The 22161-nt window shown below is 44.6% G+C and overlaps 1 protein-coding gene across 1 annotated transcript in view; it reads left to right on the plus strand.

Moving 5' to 3' along the window:
* The window catches only part of LOC107121181, a 136880-nt gene that overhangs the window by 101954 nt on the left and 12765 nt on the right, over positions 1-22161 (plus strand). Inside the window, exons 12-14 of the mRNA XM_015424055.1 lie at positions 4345-4515; positions 9188-9280; positions 14158-14250. Coding sequence (XP_015279541.1) covers positions 4345-4515; positions 9188-9280; positions 14158-14250 — 357 coding nt within the window. The remainder of the gene's footprint in view (positions 1-4344; positions 4516-9187; positions 9281-14157; positions 14251-22161) is intronic.

The following is a 22161-nucleotide window of genomic DNA, read 5'->3' on the forward strand; positions in this document are numbered from 1 at the left end:
GAGAGAGAGCCCCAACCCTGGTCCGCTCCGACTCAGGCACAAGACCTCCGTCTTCGCTGGGTTTAGTTTCAGCCAGCTCAGTCTGAGCCACCCAGCCACGGCCTGTAGTGCCCGGTTCAGGTCTTCTGGGTCGGAGCCCGACCGGCCGCCCAACATCAGATAGAGCTGGGTGTCATCAGCATATTGATGGCAACCCAGCCCAAACCTCCTGGCAATCTGGGCGAAGGGGCGCATGTAGATGCTAAACAACATTGGGGAAAGCACTGCCCCCTGAGGCACACCACATTCAAGTGGGTGCCTCCGGGGCTGCTGTTCCCCTATCGCCACCCTCTGTTCCTGACCTTGGAGAAAAGAGGCAAGCCATTGAAGAGCGATCCCCTGTATCCCCAAGTCGGCGAGGCGATGGGTCAGCAACTGGTGGTCGACCGTGTCAAACGCAGCTGACAGATCTAACAACAGTGCCGCCACACCTCCTCGATCCAGATGCCTCCGAAGGTCATCAGTCAGGGCAACCAGCACTGTCTCCGTCCCATGACCTGGGCGGAAGCCGGACTGGAATGGATCCAGGACAGAAGCATCATCCAGAAAGCTCTGAAGCTGTGTCGCCACCGCCCTCTCAATCAATTTGCCCAAATAGGGCAAATTGGACACCGGTCGATAGTTGGCCAATCCAGCCGGGTCCAGAGTTGGTTTTTTCAGGAGAGGACGGACCATCGCCTCCTTGAGTGCCTCAGGGAACCGTCCCTCCAAGAGGGACTTGTTGATAATGTACAAATAGTACAAATAGTAAATGGCTTCCTGAATGGGGGTGGTCTAACCCTAACCCTGCCTGGAAACAGACAATGGTGCATCCAGTCCTAAAGTAACCTGTTCTGGACCCAGAGAGTTGAATAACCACAGCCCAGTCTCCAACGTGCCACTCCTGAGCAAGGTGATTGAACAACCGGTGCCTGAGCAGTTTCATGGATTCCTGGATGAAGCAGTCTGGTTGGATCCATTGCAGTTTAGTTTCAGGTCTGAGCGTGACCCTGTTCATTCTCCTGGACCTCTCAGCAACTTTTGATACCATCAGTCAGGGTGTCCTTCTGGGCCCAGTTTCCATTAACAGGAAAGATGAGGCAGTACATCTAGCTAGGTCATGCTAAGAGTGAGCTAAGGAAATCTGTCTGGATTATAAGCAATTATATATTTCCTCACAGTTGGAGGTTTGCTATAATCATCAGGACTGCTCATCCAAACCGGTCACTGTAGGGGCCGTCAGGGGTGTGTCCTCACTCCCCGGCGTTTTAATGTGACCTCCCTCTGCAATTTCCGGCTACAAGCCTTCATCCCCCAGTGTTTCCTTTTGGGCCCACCCATAGAATTTCCAGAAGCGAATCCAATTCTCTTGGACTGCACTGGCTGCCAATAGCATACCCCTCAATCTTTCTGGACTGTATACCCTCTCTGACATACAGAGCCACCCCACCTCCAGCCCTCCCCCCCCATCCTTCCGATATAATATATAACCGGGAATCACCGTATCGCACTGATTTTCCTCATCCCACCAAGTTTCTGAAATACCCACAATGTCTATTTTTCTCCCCAACACCAAACACTCCAACTCCCCGATTTTACCTTGGACAAGAGAGAGATCTTGGAGTCATAGTAGATAACTCACTGGAAATGTCGAGACAGTGTGTGGCTGCAAATAAAAAAGGCCAATGCTATGCTGGGGATTATTAGGAAGGGAATTGAAAACAGATCAGCCATTACCATAATGCCCCTGTATAAATCAATGGTGCGACCTCATTTGGAATACTGTGTGCAGTTCTGGCCACCACACCTTAAAAAGGATATTATAGCTTTGGAAAAAGTGCAGAAAAGGGCAACTAGAATGATAGAAGGGTTGGAACAATTTCCCTATGAGGAAAGGTTAAAGCGCTTGGGGCTCTTCAGCTTGGAGAAATGACGGCTGAGGGGTGACACGATTGAGGTTTATAAGCTTATGCAGAGGATAGAGCAGGTAGAGAAAGAGGTACTTTTCTCCCTTTCTCACAATACAAGAACTGGTGGGCACTCCATGAAATTGCTGAGCGGTTGGGTTAGAACAGATAAAAGGAAGTACTTCTTCACGCAGAGAGTGATGAACAAATGGAATTCACTGCCACAAGAGGTGGTGGCCGCTACAAGCATGGACAGCTTCAAGAGGGAATTAGATAAGCATATGGAGCAGAGGTCCATTGGTGACTCTTAGCCACAAGGTATAGATAGGGGCTCTCAGGCTGGGGCGAGGGATGCTCTGTATTCTTGGTGCTTGGGGGTGGGTCAATAGTGTGTGGGCTCCTAGAGTCCTGGCCCCACTGCTGGACCTCCTGATGGCACCTGGTATTTTTTGGCCACTGTGACAGAGTGTTGGACTGGATGGGCTGTTGGCCTGATACAAGATTGGCTTCTCTTATGTTCTTATTAATTAATAAATTTATTACCAACTCGCTGTGAGTGCTAAAATGGTGGTACTGCGTGGAGCTGTGGCCACTAAGGATACCATCTTGATGATGTCATCTGTTCCCTTGTTAGATATTGTGGAGAGCACTTATGGTGTATTGAATGTTTTTAAAATGCAGTTTTAATGTTTTATGTATTGGGCATTGGCCCCATCTGTACGCGGCCCTGAGCCCGTTCGCGGGGAGGGTGGGTTATAAATTTAAATAAATAAATAAGTAAATAAATAATAAGAACTGTCTGTGTTGTAGAACTTCAGGCTTCTGGTCCACGAGGGCTGCAGTTTCTCTGCATTTACCTGAAGGCTCAGCCAGGCCAGCATACACAGTGTTGTTCAGTATTCTAATATACTATTCTGAAAAAGAAATAGACACACTTTTATCATATTACACCTGTCTTAAAATGTCTAGTTTCCCAGCAGTATGTTTCTGCAGGCAGTTTAAGGTGCTGATTTTGTCCTTTAAAGCCCTTGACAGCTTAGGACCCCAGTGTGAATCTAGATTCATTCATTGTACCAGTTCTTCTTTACTCGTCACTGTTTCTTCCCAGTGAGAGAGGTGGGCTGTTCCTGGGCTAATTTAGTGGTTGCTCTGGAATTGGCTGCAAATGGAAAACACTTGTCTGTTCAGGAAAGTCTGTAAGGTGATTTTATTCTAAGGATCTTTTGCTGATTTAATGCCACTGTTTTTGAGACGTGTGGTTTTAAACTGTTGTTTGTTACTGTAACACTATGGGTGTTTCTTTTCTTTAGTGTTTATGCCTTGTACATACATGTCAACTCCCTCGAGTTTCATACTGTGTGCAAAACCAGTGCAGAATACAGAAAATTAATCATCCCTAACTTGACACTGAAAAGTATGCTATTTGGCATATTTGTGGAATTTAAATACCTATTTTTCCCCCACACAAAGCTGCCTACATACCCAGTAGTAGAGAGAGGGCGTCAAACGGCTGCTACCTAAGCATGCATGCATGCATATATATATATTTGTTTTTGCAAGAAGTAGTGAGAAGCCAGGAAAATAGAAGGAAGTAAAAGATATAGAGACCACAAATGTTGCAGCCAATAAAATATCATTATTATTTGGATATTAAAACTTTATTCATTCAGTGAGTATATTGAGTACAATCAGATCTGGATATGGCAAGGCTAACAATATTGAAAACATTCATCAATAATCTGTTGCCATAAAACATTCTGTCCTTTGCAGTGTGAACAAAATTATATTATACGTTGGAATTAGCATTATCTAGTGCAATAAATTTACATAGAACAGTTTATGCTGGTTGGATTTAGGAAATTTGAGTGGGCATGATTCAGAATGAATATCGATCAGTAAAAAATCTAACTGGTGTTGTATTTAATAGTACTTTTGTAACCATTCCCAACACACTTACATGACAAACCAGGCTCTGGGAATCTACTGGAACACCCCCAGACCCTTTCTGTAGAGCTTGTCTTCCGGAATCATAATTTGCCTTTGCTTCTCCTCTCTGCTAGATCAGTTTCTCACTTGTGTCCCTCTCTCAGTTTCCTTTGCACAAACAATTTTCTCTAGTTTCCTGGTCTCTTCAAATTGAACACTGTAAGAAAAACGGCATGCAAAAAGGCACCTTGAAGTTTCTAAAATAGCTCTTATTACAGAAAGCAATATCGCTGGGTAAGGAAAAAAACCCAGTGGGAATCCTATCACTATGGATCTAAGCTTTTGACATTGGCAAGAGATGTTCTTTAGGCCCAACTGAAATGAATCTTTTTCATGGACTTCCGTTAGGTTCAAGGAAACAACTGCTTTATAGCATTTGGACTTGGTAAATACACTGCAAGCCCTGCTTAATCTCATGTGTTTCTTTCCATAGGATTCCCTAGCTGAAGTTGAGGAGAAATATAAGAAGGCTATGGTTTCAAATGCTCAGCTAGATAATGAGAAAACAAATTTCATGTACCAAGTAGATGCTTTAAAGGATGCATTGTTAGAACTGGAAGAACAGCTTGCAGAATCCAGAAGACAGTATGAAGAGAAAAACAAGGTAAGTATGAACAAATGATGTCATAATAGGAAACTGTAGGTAGGTTTTTTTGTCAGAGAAGTGAGACTTTTTAAAGCCTTTCTACTATACGCCAATATTTCCAGGAAGATTCCAGTTTTTTAATAAGGTTATATGTCTTTTTAAGTCCTTTATAAAAAAAAAGAGATACAGCATGAATTTAGAGCAGATTCCTACATGGCTTATGCATGTAGGTTGAATTCGTTTATTTAAATATTACTGCCTTTCCTTACGTAACTGGCCCGAAGAGCTTTGTGACCAGGTGTGGATTAAGCCTTGGGCTTACATGCCACCCCCCACCAGATTTTGAACTATGTGTTGAATTAGGAAAAGGGTGCATTGTCGATTATGCTCTTTTTCACAAAACATTAATCATGAAGGGGGGAAAGGAGGACTCGGGTAATTACCGACCCGTCAGCTTGACGTCTATATCTGGGAAAGTTTTAGAACAAATCATCAAACAGACAGTTCATGAGCATTTAGAAAGTACGGCTGTAATTACTAAGAGCCAGCATGGGTTTCTCAAAAACAAGCCATGTCAGACTGACCTTATCTCTTTTTTTTTTTTTAAGAAAGTTACTACCTTGCTGGATCAGGGGAATGCTGTAGACATAGTTTATCTTGATTTCAGTAAGGCCTTTGATAAGGTTCCACATACTATTCTTGCTGACAAATTGGTAAAATGTGGTTTAGATCCTATGACTGTTAGGTGGATCTGTAACTGGTTAACACATCACACCCATAGAGTGATTGTTAATAACCATTAATAACCTCATCCTCTTGGAGACGAGTGACAGGTGGAGTGCCTCAAGGATCTGTCCGGGGACCTGTTTTGTTCAACATTTTTATAAAGGATTTGGATGAAGGAATAGAGGGAATGCTTATTAAATTTGCAAATGATACTAAATTGGGAGGGGTAGCAAATGCTGTAAAAGACAAAGTCAGGATACAGGCTGATCTTGACAGGTTGTAAAACTGGGCTGAAACAAAATGAATTTCAATGGGGATAAATGCAAAGTTCTGCATTTAGGTAGGAAAAATCAAATGCATAATTAGATGATGAGGGAGACTTGTCTTAGAATCATAGAGTTGGAAGGGACCTCCAGGGTCATCTAATCCAACCCCCTGCACAATGCAGGAATTTCACAAATACCTCCCCCCACACCCCCTTTGACTGCTGTTCCATACCCAGAAGATAAAAAAAACCCTCCAGGCTCTCCAGCCAGACTGGCCTGGAGAAAAATTGCTTCCTGACCCCACAGTGGTGATCATCATTTCCCTGGGCATGTAAGAAAGGGCCACAAGAACTAAGCCATCTAGCCTCTGTCTTGTCAGTAGTGTGTGCAAAAAGGATCTAGGGGGTCTTAGTAGACCATACACTGAACATGAGTCAGCACGGTGATGCGGTAGCTAAAAAGGCAAATGCAATTTTGGGCTATGTCAACAGAAGTATAGTGTCCAGATCACGTGAAGTGATGGTATCGCTTTACTCTGCTCTCGTTAGACCTCACCTAGAGTACTGTGTTCAGTTTTGGGCACCACAGTTTAAGAAGGGTATAGACAAGCTGGGACATGTCAAGAGGACGGCAACAAAGATGGTGAGAGATCTGGAGATCAAGTCCTGTGAGGAAAGGCTGAAGGAGAGCTGGTTATGTTTAGCCTGGAGTGGAGATGACTGAGAGGTGATTTGATAACCATCTTCAAGTACTTGAAGGGCTGTCATATAGAGGATGGTACAGAGTTGTTTTTTGTTGCCCCAGAAGGTCGAACCAGAACCAGTATTTGGCTTAATAAATACCTGAAAAATACCAATAAGGTATTTTTCTGGTATTTATTTCTTTTGGTTTATGCCAAATGCAGACCCCTAGTCTAGTGGCACTTTTACGACCAACAAAGTTGTATTCAAGGTATAAGCTTTCATGTGTACACTCACCTCTTTCGATACAGTGAAGTGGAAATTACCAGTCCATACTTATAGTTAGTTAGTTAGTTAGTTTACCTTTATTGGCATTATAAAAGGGAGAACATTAAACAAATACATAAAAGAGTGAAACATAAAATGAATCACTAATTGATGTCCCAAAATTACAGTATATTACTTCGTATAAGAACAATGTATAAAAACTTTGCCACTGAATCAGTTATATTGTCATCAGTGTTGTTAATTTATATGTATCAGGAAAATCCATAATGTTGGATAAAATTGGAGATAAAATACTTTGTCTGATATTATTATAATGAGGACACTCGTCATGCCGGCCACATGACCACGGAAACGTCTTCGGACAGCACTGGCTCTTCGGCTTTGAAACGGAGATGAGCACCGCAACCCTAGAGTCGGATTCGACTGGCTTTCGAGCAAGGGAACCTTTACCTTTACCTTTTAACAACACATGAGGCACTGTCTCAATAGTTCCATTTAAACAAGGCCAATGTCTATTATTAAGGGGTATACCCTGAAATCTTCCAGTTAAAATCGTTGAAGGTAAAACATTAAGCTTAGAAAGAGAAAAAAATCTATGAATTTTTGGAGTCTGTAGTTCGTAGAGATAACTAGGGAGACGTCCTACAGTGGGAAGCATCCCATGGCTGAGAGGAGGTCTTATTGGCTGCATTATGCAGATTGGCTAGCTCTACCTCCAATAATCTGTTCCTTATTTTTTGAAATGCCTCCGATACTGAAAGAAGGAGAGATTCGAGGGGGATAGTCAGAGTTCCCAGTTTACTCTCTATGGTAGCTAGCCAAGATGAAAACTCAGATTCCATTAAAAGCTCGTAATTGTAACTGGAAGGCAGCTGAAGCCAATATTTAAAGGGTCATAAGCCACACCCTAGTGGCCATAAGGTTTTGACCACATTCCAGACATAGGGCCACATGTGAGGCACAGTGTCTTCCATAAGAAGGACAAATGTACCTGTTCTGTTGACTTGTTTACTGCGTCAATCCATATAGGGACACCATAAGGTAATTGGGGCCTTATTTTCTGATTAAAGATTTTTAGCGCAGCCAGCACATATTGATTCCCTCGATCAGAAAAATATAAACGTGGGAGTGCATTGATAGTCACCTTGGAGTTGTTAATTGTCACTCTTCACTGACGGGCCCAAGAGGCAGTGGCTTGAAAGCGAAGGCCTCTCTTAAGTACATGGAGTTTTTTACGTTCAAGATCACAATCACCTGCCCGCCAGGTAAATTGCTTTCTGGATTTGGAGAAAACTAAAACTTTAGATTTCTCATAGTTCGGTTCTAACTGATTGATGTTACAGTAGTTCTGACTGCTATTCAACAACAACCCGGGAACAGGAAAACAAAACCGCATCATCACCATCTAACAGAATGGGTACATGAATGGAACGTAGTTTTGGGCAATGTCCATCCACCTGAGTCAAAAAAGGTGCAAGGTCTCTCAAAAAAAGTTAAAAAGAAGGAGTGCAAGCACGCAACCCTGTTTGACCCCTTTATTGGTGGAAATTTTGGGGGGCAGTCTTCCAGATGTAGAGCATCTAATTTTGCATGAAGTAGCGGTGTATAATCTGCAAATAAGGAAGAGCAGTCTCTTATCAAGAGATGTATCAGCCATTTTTCCCCATAGGAGATTTCTATGATTGCATTGGTCCATGCTGCAGGGAGAGGGGGAGCAGTAAATTAGCATACAGCATAATGAAGATGTTTAACATATCCAGAGACCAAACAGGAATAACAAGCTTCGTTTATATAGTTACCATACACTCCATCCATTAAGCTAATCATAGGGTGTCAGTTAATTACTCTCAGCATTCCACAATTAAGGATACATAATCAATCGCCAATTTTGACATATTTATTTCCTTTACTTTGTTTTTCCCGGAATTAAACCCAAACAAATGGTAACCATATAAACTAAGGTTGGTCTTTTTTTGGTCCTTGAATCTGTTAAACATCTTCATTATGATGTCTTCAGAGCCAGTTTGGTGTAGTGGTTAAGTGCGTGGACTCTAATCTGGGAGAACCGGGTTTAATTCCCCACTCCTCCTCCACTTGCACCTGCTGGATGGCCTTGGGCAAGCCGTAGTTCTGATAAGAGCTGTCCTTGAAAAAGAGCAGGTTCTGTCAAGAGCTCTCTCAGCCCCGCCTACCTCACAGGGTGTCTGTCTGTTGTGGGGATGGGGAGGGAAAGGAGTCTGTAAGCCGCTCTGAGACACCTTTGGGTAGTGAAGGGCCTTGGGGTATAAACCCAATCTCTTCTTCTTATTCTGTATGCTAATTTATTGCTCATCCTCTACCTATCTGTACAGACTGGTAATTTCCATTTCATTGTATCTGAAGAAGTGTGCATGCACACGGATGTTTACACCTTGAATAAAACTTTCTTGGTCTCCAAGGTTCCCCCGACTGGACTCAGACTTTGTTCTGCTGCTCCAGACCACCATGGCTGCCCTAGCCCTGGGTCTGATTCCCAGGTAGTGACTGTTGATGGGAAACATCAAGGGGTATCTGCTTTCTTTTCCTGTGGCTCATTTTAATTTGGCCAGGTATCTCCATTCATTGAACTGAGAGAGAATGATACTGTTTTTGAATTGCGAATATATGTTTTAATTTCCCTGTGGTCAGTCAGTTATGGAATATTCTATACAAAATTACTTTAGTGATAATTGTAAAATATTTGTTTTGTAGGATTTTGAAAGAGAAAAACATGCTCATAGTATATTGCAATTTCAATTAATGGAAGTCAAAGACGTTTTGAAGCAAAGAGAAGAACTACTTGCAGTAAGTGAATTCTCGGCACTAAGAAAATAATTATGTGTTGTTTGCAATAAACTTTTTATTAAATTTTATAACACTTAACTGGAAACTGGTGAAACACAGATAATCTATGACCACTGTGAATTTTCCCTCTGAAGTAAACATGGTGGAATGAGCTTGGTGAATCGGTAGAAGCAAGAGCAACCTACGGTATGGTCACATTCTCTGGAGGTCCAGGAGTGGGGCAGTCCTTGACTCCTTACTCCTGGGAAAGCACCTTAGTAGCATTTCAGACAGTCTAAAAGGCGATGACCTGGAGGGCCCCGGATGCGCAGGAGGTGTTTCCTCATGGCACAAAGATGCCACAGTGCCCTCGCCTCTCACAAAACATTCTTCTGTGCTCTGTTCCTCTGATTAGAGTCACTCCAGACTTGTCTGCCGTGTTCCACATTCGGAGTGTGAGAGTGTGTGTGTGTGTGTGTTAAGTGCCATCAAGCTGCTTCCGACTTACGGCTGCCCTATGAATTTAATATCCTCTCTGGCTTCCTGGAGGGAGTCCGTCCGTCTCCCGTCGGGCCTTCCTCTTCTCCAGCTGCCTTCCACTTTTCCTAGCATTGATGCCTTTTCCAGTGAGTCTTGACTTCTCATGATGTGACCAAAGTATGATAGCCTCATTTTAGTCATTTCAACTTTTATGGAGAGGTCAGCCTTGATTTGGTTTAAAGCCCACTTTTTTGTCTTTTTGGTGGTCCACAGTATTCGTAAACCTTTCCTCCAGCACCACCTTTCAAAGGAATCTAATTTCATCCTGCCAGCTTTCTGCATTGTTCAACTTTTACACCCAGACGTTATAAGAAGAAATACTACGGCATGAATTAGCTTGATCTTAGTCGCCAGCGACACATCCTGACTCTTAGGGATATTTTCTAGCCTCTTCCCAGCCTCAGCCTCCCGGTTTCTCGGGTGCAGAGTCTCCCTTTGGGTTGATGATGGAGCCGAGGAATGAGAGATCTTGAACAATCTCAGTTTCGTCATCGTCAGCCTTAAAGTTGCGTAATTGCCCAGTAGTCATTACTTTTGTCTTCTTGATTTTCGGCTGTAATCCTGCTTCATCAGGAGTCTTTTCAAGTCTTCATTGTTTTCTGCCAATAATGTGGTGATATCTGCATATCTTAAATTGTTAATGTTCCTTCCACCAATTTAAACTTGACCTTCATCTAAATCTAATTCAGTTTTTCTTACGAACATTCTGAGTACATATCAATTTTGGTTGATATATCCCCCCCACACCATGTCTACAGGACAAGTTCAACATCCAAGAAAGTACCTTTTCCGCGTCACAAGACACGAGTCCTTCTTCCTCCAACGGAAAGGGCAGCCCAGTTTCCCAGACCAGCATGCGGGGGGGGGGGGGCAGTGAGGTTGTTAAGGCGATCCAAGGACTCCTAAAGGAGTTTTCCCCACTTTTAGTTTCACTGCTAGTATTTTTCTTCTTTCCCTTCCCACATGTCCCTGGGTAGGGCTACTTTTTCTGTCACAGAGAACAGGTTAAGGGAGGTCTTGCTGCCTTCCCTCTTCCCTCCAAACTGAGGAAATGTGGCCCAGTTGATGCCTTCCATCCAAAAGAGATCTCGTCCCCCTCCCCTAGTCTCCAGCTGGGAGACGAGAAAGAGGCGTGCAGTTGCCTTCTCGGCGCCTAGATTTCTGTACATTCCAGAAGCACAAACCTCCTCCTTCAGCAGGCACCTTAAGTCACCTGCGCTAACCCAAAGATTGTGCTAAGTCTCCTGGCCCCCTTAGATCCGTCCTTACCGGCTCGGCTGGGAAAGTGAGGGCAGTGAGTGGCCGCTGGTCTTCCTTGCCCTCACACCTCGGAGTGGGAAGAAGAGCAAAGGTCCCCGATACCTTCTGCAAGCAGTAGGGTGATGGCAGACGGAGGGGGGGCACACCCTGGAACAGACGGAAGGCGTGCGGCCACCGTGGTGGGGATAGAGCATGTGCAGGTTCAAATCAGAGAAACTAGAGCAAAGCTCAAAAAGATTTTTCAGTGCTGGCTTCATGTGCCAGGAGCACCAGGGAGCAACATCTATGCTCAGAGAAGGTAGAACACAAGACACGCCAATGTTGGATCAGGCCAGTGGCCCATCCAGTCCAACACTCCGGGTCACACAGTGGCCAGAAATACCAGGGACCCTCAGGAGGCCCAGCAGTGGGGCCAGGACACCAGAAGCCCTCCCAGTGTTGCCCCCCCCCAGCACCAAGAATACAGAGCATCACTTGCCCCAGAGTTCCTATCTGTACCTTGTGGCTAATAGCCACTGATGGACCTCTTCTCCTTATGTTTATCCAGTTCACTCTTGAAGCCGTCCATGCTTGTAGCCGCCACCACCTCCTGTGGCAGTGAATTCCATGTGTTAATCACTCTTTGGGTGAAGAAGTACTTCCTTTTATCCGTTCTAACCCGACCGCTCAGCAATTTCATGGAGTGCCCACGGGTTCTTGTATTGTGAGAAAGGGAGAAAAGTACCTCTTTCTCTACCTGCTCTTTCCCATGCATAATCTTATAAACCTCAATCATGTCACCCCTCAGTCGTCGTTTCTCCAAGCTAAAGAGCCCTAAGCGCTTTAACCTTTCCTCATAGGGAAAGTGTTCCAACCCTTTTATCATTCGAGTTGCCCTTTTCTGCACTTTTTCCAAAGCTATAATATCCTTTTTAAGGTGTGGTGCCCAGAACTGCACACAGTATTCCAAATGAGGTCTCACCATTGATTTATATAGGGGCATTATTATATTGGCTGATCTGTTTTCAATACCCTTCCTAATAATCCCCAGCATAGCATTGGCCTTCTTTATTGCAGTCACACACTGTCTCGACATTTTCAGTGAGTTATCTACTACAACTCCAAGATCTCTCTCTTGATCTGTCTCTGCCAGTTCAGACCCCATCAATGTGTATTTATATTTAGGATTTTTGGCTCCAATGTGCATCACCTTGCACTTGGCCACATTGAACCCCATTTGCCATGTTGACGCCCACTCGCCCATCTTTGACAGATCCCTTTGGAGTGCCTCACAATCCTCACTGGTTTTCACCACCCTGAACAACTTCGTATCATCCGCAGATTTAGCCACTTCACTGCTTACTCCCAACTCCAAATCATTAATGAACAAGTTAAAAAGCAGTGGACCAAGTACTGATCCCTGTGGTACCCCACTGCTTACCCCCCTCCACTGGGAGAACTGCCCATTTATACTCACTCTCTGTTTTCTATTAATTAGCCAGTTTTTGATCCATAAAAGGACTTGTCCTTTTATCCCATGATTTTTGAGCTTACTTAGGAGCCTTTGATGAGGAACTTTATCAAAAGCTTTCTAGAAGTCAAGGTAAACAACATCTATTGTGTCCCCCTTGTCCACATGTTTGTTCATCCCCTCAAAGAACACTAACAGGTTAGTGAGACAAGATCTTTCCTCACAGAACCCATGCTGAATCTGCTTTAGTAGTTTTTGTTCATCAATGTGCCGACTAATTCTTTCCTTAATAACAGTTTCCACCAACTTACCTGGTATTGACGTTAGACTGACTGGCCTGTAATTTCCCGGATCTCCTCTGGAACCCTTTTTAAAGATGGGAGTGATATTAGCTACCTTCCAGTCCTCAGGAATGGAGGCAGATTTTGATGAAAGATTACATATTTTTGTCAGGAGATCCACAAGTTCACATTTGAGTTCTTTCAGAACTCTCAGATGTATGCCATCCGGGCCTGGTGATTTATCAGTTTTGAAGTTGTCTATCAGTTTTAGGACCTCCTCTCTCGTCACCTCAATCTGACTCAGGTCTTTCAACACCCCTCCCAAACTCAGCGGTTCTGGAGTGGGCAAGCACTTCTCACCTTCCACAGTGAAGACGGAGGCAAAAAATGCATTTAGCTTCTCAGCCATTTCCCCATCATCCTTCAGTACTCCTTTTACCCCTTGGTCGTCCAAGGGCCCCACTGCCTCCCTGGCTGGTTTCCTGCTTCTAATGTATTTGAAGAAAGTTTTATGATTGGTCTTTATGATTTTTTGCAATATGCTCCTCATATTCCCTTTTTGCCTGCCTGACCACAGACTTGCATTTTATTTGCCACAGCCTGTGTTCCCTTTCATCAACCTCACTGAGACTAGCTTTCCACCGCTTAAAGGAATCCTTCTTACCTTTTACAGCTTCCATTACTTTGTCTACAACCCTCCATTAAACGAGGGTTGTGGACAGCTTGCTTCCACGCTGGCTGACCCTTTTCTGGCCGCTTTTATCAGGAGTCCTCCAGCGACTGGTGCAGCTCATCAATGGCTAAACAGCCTGCCAGACTGTCAGCACTGATCCTGTAGTAGCTCCTACTCGGAGGCAGATACTGAGTGGTGCTGGGCTGCCAACGGTGCCTTACAGCACTGCCACTCTGGTGCCTCCCTCTGGGCCTGCCTTCTCTGGGAACCCCCGGGGGTGAGGCTGGTGGCTGCGGGCTTCTCCTTCCGCTTTGGATCCCAGGCTGCAGGCGGAGGGTGTGGCACACGCTGACCTTGGCCGGAGACGGCCCCCGAGGGAATCCCTCCCTTGTCCAGGTGCAGCATCCGAGGGCTGGGGCCGGCTCCCTCGGTCTCATCCAAGGAGGAGGTGGTGTTGACAGCCAGACCCACAGCATGCCCTTTGGTTGCCTACCTTGTTGCATGCTAGAAGACACTGGCATTTGCTTTTGAGCATAAGTTGGAAAGTTTTGGGATTTCAGAAATATGGGAGGTGCATAAATTGGCCCCAGTGCATGTAACTTTTTCATTGCTAATGTTGCAAGCTTAGATTTTCTTTTCTTCTGATTAACTCTCTTGTACACTTTCTGTCTTTTTGTTTGCACCTGCCTCTCAGGAAATCCAGCAACTGCAACAGAAACAGGAAGGCTATACCAGGGAAATGTCTGATCTTCAAGAGACAATAGAGTGGAAAGAAAAAAAGATAGGGGTAGGATTCTCTGTCCTGTCAGTGTTGATTGTCAGTGCTGTCATTTAAACCAAGGAATGCCATGTCAATGTGTCGTGGATTCTGTCAGTACACCCAGGAGTCTCCTGTGCTGTCCAAGAATCGCTGCATGTACGTACCTGGGGGGGGGCAGGCTGGGTTGCTCATTCTGGCTGCACCAACTTGTGCTGTGTTGGAAACTGCTCCAGGGGGCCGCCCAGCTTTCTCCGGTGGCTTTTTAAGTAGCACGTGGGGCTGCAGTGGCACTGGGAGGGGGGGGGGTCCTCAGAAGCTGCAGGTTGTAGACGACAGTTCTGCCAACTGCAAGTTTCACCTCAGCCATCTCTGTATTTGTACACTGCAATCCGAAGAACACTTTTCTGGGAGTAAGACCAATTGAATCGATCAGAGCAGGATTCTAAGTAGACCTGGTCAGGATTGCTCCAACATGGATACTTCCGTGTGAATAGTGGACACTGCAGTTTGTGTCTCTGTTAAGCCAAGCAGCAACTACATGCCTTATCTGTTAAACTCATCACAATGTGGCAGAATGCACATATGTAAGGCAAGACATGCATTCTGGTAAACTGAATTGCAGCTATCTTAGTACAAACAATTTGGAGACAAAGAATAGAACAGTTTTTGTTTGTTTTTTGTTATTTTAAGGAAAGAATTCAGCACCAGCAATACTACATTTGAGATTTTATACAAATGGAGCAAATTTATTTATTTATTTATTTGATTTTTGGACTGCCCTTCCCCATATTTGGGGTTCTGGGTGGTGTGCCACATTCAAGTTTAGAATCATAGTCAATTTAAAATAGGTAAAAACAATAAAACAATTTCGGTAATCATTTCAGATGGCTTCTACATCCAAATTGCTTTCCCCTAGGGGGAAGTGAACAGAGAGAGGCCAGGCTAATTAAAAAACATTTCCGTCCTCATCAATAGGCCTGGCGGAACATCTCCACCTCATAGGCCCTACAGAACTGGACTAGGTCCTGCAGGGCACGGATGTCGTTTGGCAGAGAGTTCTGCCAGATCGGAGCCAGGGCTGGAAAAGCCCTGGCTCCGGTTGAGGACAGCTGGATATTTTTTGGGCCAGGGATCTCCAGAAGATTTTTCTTTGCTGAGCGCAGTGCTCTTGGGGGGGGGGGGGTTTCCAGGAGAGGTGGGCCCAAAGGTACATGGGTTCCAGACCATTCAGGCCCTTAAAGGTTAATACCAGAACCTTGAACTTGATCTGATATTTAACCCAGGGCCAGTGCAGCTAGCAGAGCATCGGTTGGATGTGCGATGTTAATAGGGTTCTGGTGAGACCCCGGGCCGCTGCATTCTGGACCAGTTGTAACTTTTGGACCAGTCTCAAGGGTAGCCCTGCATAGAGTGAGTTACAGTAGTCTAGCCTACAGGTGACCGTTGCATGGATTACTGTGGCTAGGTCAGGGAGAGACAAGAAGGGGGTCAGTTGCTTGACCTAGCGAAGCTGGAGAAACGCCAGCCTGGCAACATCCGTGATCTGGGCCTCCATTGATAGAGAGGCATCCAGAAACATCCCCAGGCTCTTAAGACTGGATGCCGATGTTAATGGCACACCGTTCAGAGCCAGAAGTTGGCACCCCAGTCCTGAATCCCCCCCCCCTCCACCACCACAGAACCTCCATCTTGGTTGGACTCAGTCTCAGCTTGCTCTGCTTCAACCATCCAGCCATGTCTTCCAGACCCTCAGCCAGATTTGGGGGGGGGGGGGCGGTGTCCGGCCACATCTATCCATCGGCAGATGCAGCTGTTGAGTGCCATCAGCATTTCAATTTTTTTTTTTTTAAGCATTTCAATGTTTTGCCCACTTTATGTTTTTTGATAGATTTGGTGACAGTGGGTGGAAATTCCTGAGAACAGTGTGGGACATGAATAAGACTGTCGTGCAGGTGGGGAGAAGATTTGTGTTGCGCTAAGCAAAGAAGTCCCACCCTAAGTGTTTCTTTGATTTGTAAAGATGCGTGTTGCTGAGTAGTGGTATGTCCTGTTCCCAGGAGATACTGCAGATGGCTTGTGCTGATCATTATACCACATTCCTTTGAGCAGAACTGTGCTTCTGGTGCTTGTCCCAGGAGTGGAGTCCATTAAGCAGGACTCATGGTGCTCCTTATAAAGTCTGGACAGCAGGCCTATCACGATCAGCGCAGCCCATTGCACGGCCTAACCGTGAGTACTTTTGCCTGCAAGTGGCTGCAGCAATGTGCCATGTTACGCAGCAGCAGGTAACACTGCTTATGATACATTAGTGTACCATCCAGAGCTATATAATTTCCAATAATTTTGAAGCCTGGGGGGGGGGGGAAACCCAGATTTTTGGAAAAATTAAAATGTATACAGAACTTTCTTACTAAGCCTAAACTTACTTTACTGCTTTAATAACATAATGTGTAACTTACTCAGTATGCAAAATTGCAGTACTTGGCATACTTATGAAATTTAATGGTATCAATGCAAAACTGCAAAAGCAAAACTACAGATTCAAGAAAGAGAGCTGGAGACTGCTGCCCCATATGCTACCTTGCAACGTGTATCTTTGCTATCAAAGCAGTGGGGAGGAGTTGAAAACAGATAATACAGATTTTGTTGGAAACGATGACCGTGTATTACTTCAACAGAAACAGTCTGAGGGAGTCAAATGTGGACTAACGGCATATATGTATATCCGGTTAGGCTTTATAACATTGAAAACAATGAACTATTCAATAGTGAATTATAATAAACACTGTCACACATTAACTGTGGACAGAATTAATCCCGTTAAAACAGTAGGTATGCCCAGGGCTATTTTTGGGATGGAACGGTGTTCCAGCTGCCTTCTGAGCCCGGGGGGGCGGGCACATGCAGCAAGCCCCGCCCCCTGCTCCCAGCAGCCCTCAGTCGGGTCACAAGGAGCAAGAGGCAGGGAGGTAAGTTGCAGAGCCCACCCCCCGCCCACCTTCCCCGGCCTGCGCCAAGGTGTGGGGCCCAGGGAAGACCTGCGCCACCTTGATCAGGGGTGCGTGGGCGTGGCATGGCTGATGCGGGGGAGGAGGAGGCTTGATCTGGGTGAGTGAGTGAGCCATGGGGGGGGGGCTTGATAGGGGGGTGGGAGAACCTCCCTCCCCCCCATCTCTGTGCCCTCTTTCTTTCCGTCCTTTCCTTCTCTCTCTCACTTTCTTTCCCTTCTTCTTTCCTTCTCTCTTTCTTTCTCTCTTTCCCGCCTTCTTTCCATCTCTCCCCTTCTTCCTTCTCTCTTTCTATCCCCTCTTTCCTTCTCTTTCTTTCCCTCTATCCCTCCTTCTTTCCTTCTCTATCTCTCTCTCTGCGCTGTCAGGGGTGTGGCCTAATATGCTAATGAGTTTCTGCTGTTGGGTGTGGCCTATTAGGCTAATGAGTTCCTGCTGGGCTTTTTCTACAAAAAAAGCCTTGGGTATGCCCTTCAACATACTGGTTCCCCAGACTCCAGGTGTCTGTGTAACGGCCCTTTAAGGGGACCGGGGAGCAAAGGGAGCCTCCAGCATGTCCACAAAGCTAGGCCAAAGTCCCCCGAGGCCTGCAGCAAGCAAGACCTTGCCTGCTCCTCTCAGGAAGGCGGCAGCAGCAGCATCCTCCTCCGTGTGGCCCCAGGGCATCTTGGAGTTGACTGCTGGATAGGTCTACAGACTGTTTCATATAAGAATCTTCACGCTTTACACTTTGAGTGAGTAAATCTTTTCTTAAAAATCATTTTAACCAGTCAGTGAGAAACCCTATGACATCATCTCCCTCAGCTTTCTCCTGCACCCCACGGGTGCGGATGTTTATACGATTAGCTAATTTTAATTTCATAGTTCTATTTTGGTTCTCCAGTTTCTTGATTTTCTCCTGCTGTGCTCTACTGATATCCAGAGCTCGCTCAGCAGACTCGGCCACACTTTTAACATTATCTACTAATTCTTTTAATTGACTGTTTATAAGTTTTAATCAATCTCTCCATCCATCCATTAATTCTTGTTTTAAATTCTTTCATAAAAGCGATAGTTATTTTTGCATACCTTGTAAGATGTTTTCGACATCGCTCCCATTGTTTTTTTTCTCTGTGCCCTTGGAGGGAGTCTGATTATTGTGATATTCCTCCAAACCCTTAAGGGAATATCCACAGACTCTCAATATTTGGATTATTTAGGTCTTCTGCTTTCTGCTTTCTAATGCAGCCGAAGTTTCATCTGTTAAACACTATTAAGTTTGTGACTTAAAAGCGAAAGAAAAAGGATAAATCCATTCTCAAAGCCAAAGACCTTTTGAAGAGGCATGACGGAACAAGGATTGCAGCATTGGCAGTTTGTAAAAAGAGAAAACAGCGACCCGGAGGAGGAGCCGAGAAGCCGGAGAGAAGCAAGCAGAGGAAGTTCCTTGTAGAAGCTGGAGGCTAAAAGAAGCCAACCCGCAGAAAATCGGTTCGAAATGCGCTTTGAAAAGACTTTATTAACAAGACACCAATGGGACACTACTAACATATTAACATAGACAATGTACTTAACCGGTATGAGGAAAGAAGTTTGACAACACACTCAAAAAGAAAAAGAAGAAAAGATTTATATTACTAACAGATTAATTTACTAGTTAAAACATCACTCAGCTTTCTCTTGATCCCACTATACACCCTCCCCCTTTCTAATTAAGCGAAATATCTCTCCTTTTTAGGAGAGGGAATAAAGCTTTTAAATAATAAAAAAAAGACTATTAAGTTTGTGTTTTGGAGCCCTTTTCGGCATCTAGGCCTGGAGCCCTCGGATTAGGCGTCTGCCGTTATCCAGCTCAGCTCCGCCCCCTTCTAGATGTATCTATATGTAGATGGGACTCCCTTTACTGTGATGCAATTAAAAGAGAAATTGCAAGGAGAGTTAAATTGGTTTTCGCTATATCAACTGCATTACCTAATTGTAAATTCTATGGATTTGAACAGAATTTAATGCAATGTATGACAAGTCTAAAAGGAGTAACCTCTAAAATATACGCATCTCTTATTGAGACAGATTCAGGTTCGCTAAGTGGGTTGAAAATAAAATGGGAGTAAGATATCGGAATAAAGATTGAGCAAAATATCTGGAATACGATATAGTTTACCCAATCAAGGAAAACTATATCAATAGATTTTAGATAGAACTCCTTGAAATTATTACATAGGTGATATTTCACCCCAGTTCGCCTTGCAAGAATAACCAACACAAATAACAGAAAATGCTGGAGAAAGTGTAATCAGCAAGGTGATTATATTCATATGTGGTGACTGTGCCCAGTAGTGTCACAGTTCTGGGAGAAAATTTTTGCAGAATTGGCAAAAATTACACGTCAAACCATTGGTGTTACACCAGCTTTGACCCTATTAACAATATGGGAGAAACAAAACGAAAAGGTGACTTCTAAAGGACTAATACTGTTTATGTTAATGGCAGTGCACAGGAGAGTTGCTAAAAGTTGGAAAGCTGCAGAATTATTAACATTACACTCATGGTATTCTGAGTTATGGCAGATTGCAATAGCTGAAAAATTAACAAGTCAAATGAAAATAATCAAATCCAAAGCCAAAATGGTAGACTTTTTTGAAACGTGGCACGATTTTATATTATACACAACTCAGAACAATACCCAAAGTATGTTTAAGCCCTTCCTCAAATTATGGGATAAAGTTAAATAATCCTCTCTCCATACTTTAATCATGTTGTAACAATACAAGCTGGTCCTGGAATGTGAAGTTAAATGTGCCTTAGAAAGCATTACTAACAACAAAGCTAGTGGAGGTGATGGTATCCCAGCTGAGCTATTCAAAGTCTTAGAAGATGATGCTGTTAAAGTGCTGCACTCCATTTGCCAGCAAATTTGGAAAACGCAACAGTGGCCACAGGATTGGAAAAGGTCAGTATACATTCCAATCCCAAAGAAGGGCAATGCCAAGGAATGTTCAAACTATCGCACAATTGCACTCATATCATACGCTAGCAAGGTCATGCTCAAGATCCTACAAGCTAGGCTTCAACAGTACGTGAATAGAGAACTGCCAGAAGTACAAGCTGGGTTTCGAAGAGGTAGAGGAACTAGAGATCAAATTGCCAACATTCGCTGGATTATGGAGAAAGCAAGAGAGTACCAGAAAAACATCTACTTCTGCTTCATTGACTATGCTAAAGCCTTTGACTGTGTGGATCACAACAAACTATGGCAGGTCCTTAAAGAGATGGGAGTACCAGACCACCTCACATTTCTCTTGAGAAACCTGCATAAGGGTCAAGAAGCAACAGTTAGAACCGGATATGGAACAACTGATTGGTTTAGCATAGGAAAAGGAGTACGACAAGGATGTATATTGTCACCTTGCTTATTTAATATATATGCAGAGTACATCATGCGAAATGCTGGCCTGGATGAATCACAAGTGGGAATTAAGATTGCTGGGGAAAAGATCAACAACCTCAGATATGCAGATGATACCACTCTAATGGCTGAAAGTGAAGAGGATCTAAAGAGCCTCTTGCTCAGAGTAAAAGAGGAGAGCGCAAAAGTGGGCTTGAAGCTCAACATCAAAAAAACTAAGATCATGGCATCCGGCCCCATCACTCCTTGGCAAATAGAAGGGGAAGTCGTGGAAGTAGTGACAGACTTCACGTTCCTGGGATCCCAGATCACCGCAGACTGTGACAGCAGCCATGAAATTAAAAGACGCCTGCTCCTTGGGAGGAAAGCGATGGCGAACCTAAACAGCATGATAAAAAGTAGAGACATCACCCTGCCAACAAAAGTCCGCATGGTCAAAGCAATGGTATTCCCAGTAGTCATGTATGGCTGCGAGAGTTGGACTATAAGGAAGGCCGAGCGCCGAAGAATAGATTCTTTTGAACTATGGTGCTGGAGAAGACTCTTGAGAGTCCCTTGGACTGCAAGAAGATCAAATCAGTCAATCCTAAAAGAAATCAACCCTGACTGTTCCCTGGAAGGCCAGATAATGAAACTGAAGCTCAAATACTTTGGCCACCAAATGAGAAGGGAGCACTCACTGGAGAAGACCCTGATGCTGGGAAAGATTGAAGGTCAAAGAAGACGGGGACGGCAAAGGATGAGATGGTTAGACAGTGTCACCCCCCCCCCCGTCTCTTTTTTGGGTTTTTGTTGTTGTTGTTATGTGTATACTGTGTGTTGTTTTTCTATATGGGGAGCGGGATCTGTACTTAATGTTTATGTCTGTTTTTTAATAATTAAATAAACATTTATTTCCATTAAAAATCATTTTACTCATTCCAAAAGAGAAAACATTTTGAAAAACTTTTTTTCAGTACTGCCCAGAAGTCTTCAGGGGGGAAAATGAGAAGGTGCTTATTTTTCCAAGGTTTTTACCATTTTTCTCCAGGCCTTCACATCTGTAGTGCCAACTAGAAAAGCACTGTTCTCTTCTCCTGGCAGCCTCCATATCCTCTCCCCTTTCCCTGCTTCCTTCTCACTTTCCCATACCCCAACCAACCTTTATTTTATCTGTGCCCCTAGTCTTCAGCTTTACTTGTTATTTATGCACTTCATTTATTCACCACCATCCTCCCCGCTGGAGACCCAGAGTGGCTTAAATCATTCTCGGGTCGTCCACTTTCTGCTCACAACCAGGGCCGGTTCAACCGCTAGGCGAACTAGGCATTCGCCTAGAGCGCCGGGCTCCGGATGAGGCGGCAGGCACTGGATGGGGTGCCAAAGTTTGCCTCCCCCCAAAAAAGCCTGCGCGCCGCCGAAGTTCGCCTCCCCTGCTCTGCCGCTGAAGCAGACGCATCCCCAGCCAGCCAGCCCCACGTTCCCCGAGCGCCACTGGCTGCTGCAGCAGCTTTCCCACGGCCGGGCGGGGAGAGGCGGCCTGGCTCTTCTGGCCTGGCCCTTCTG

Source organism: Gekko japonicus, unplaced genomic scaffold (assembly GCF_001447785.1).
Source record: "Gekko japonicus isolate JY-2015 unplaced genomic scaffold, Gekko_japonicus_V1.1 scaffold623, whole genome shotgun sequence".
Taxonomy (NCBI): Eukaryota; Metazoa; Chordata; class Lepidosauria; order Squamata; family Gekkonidae; genus Gekko; species Gekko japonicus.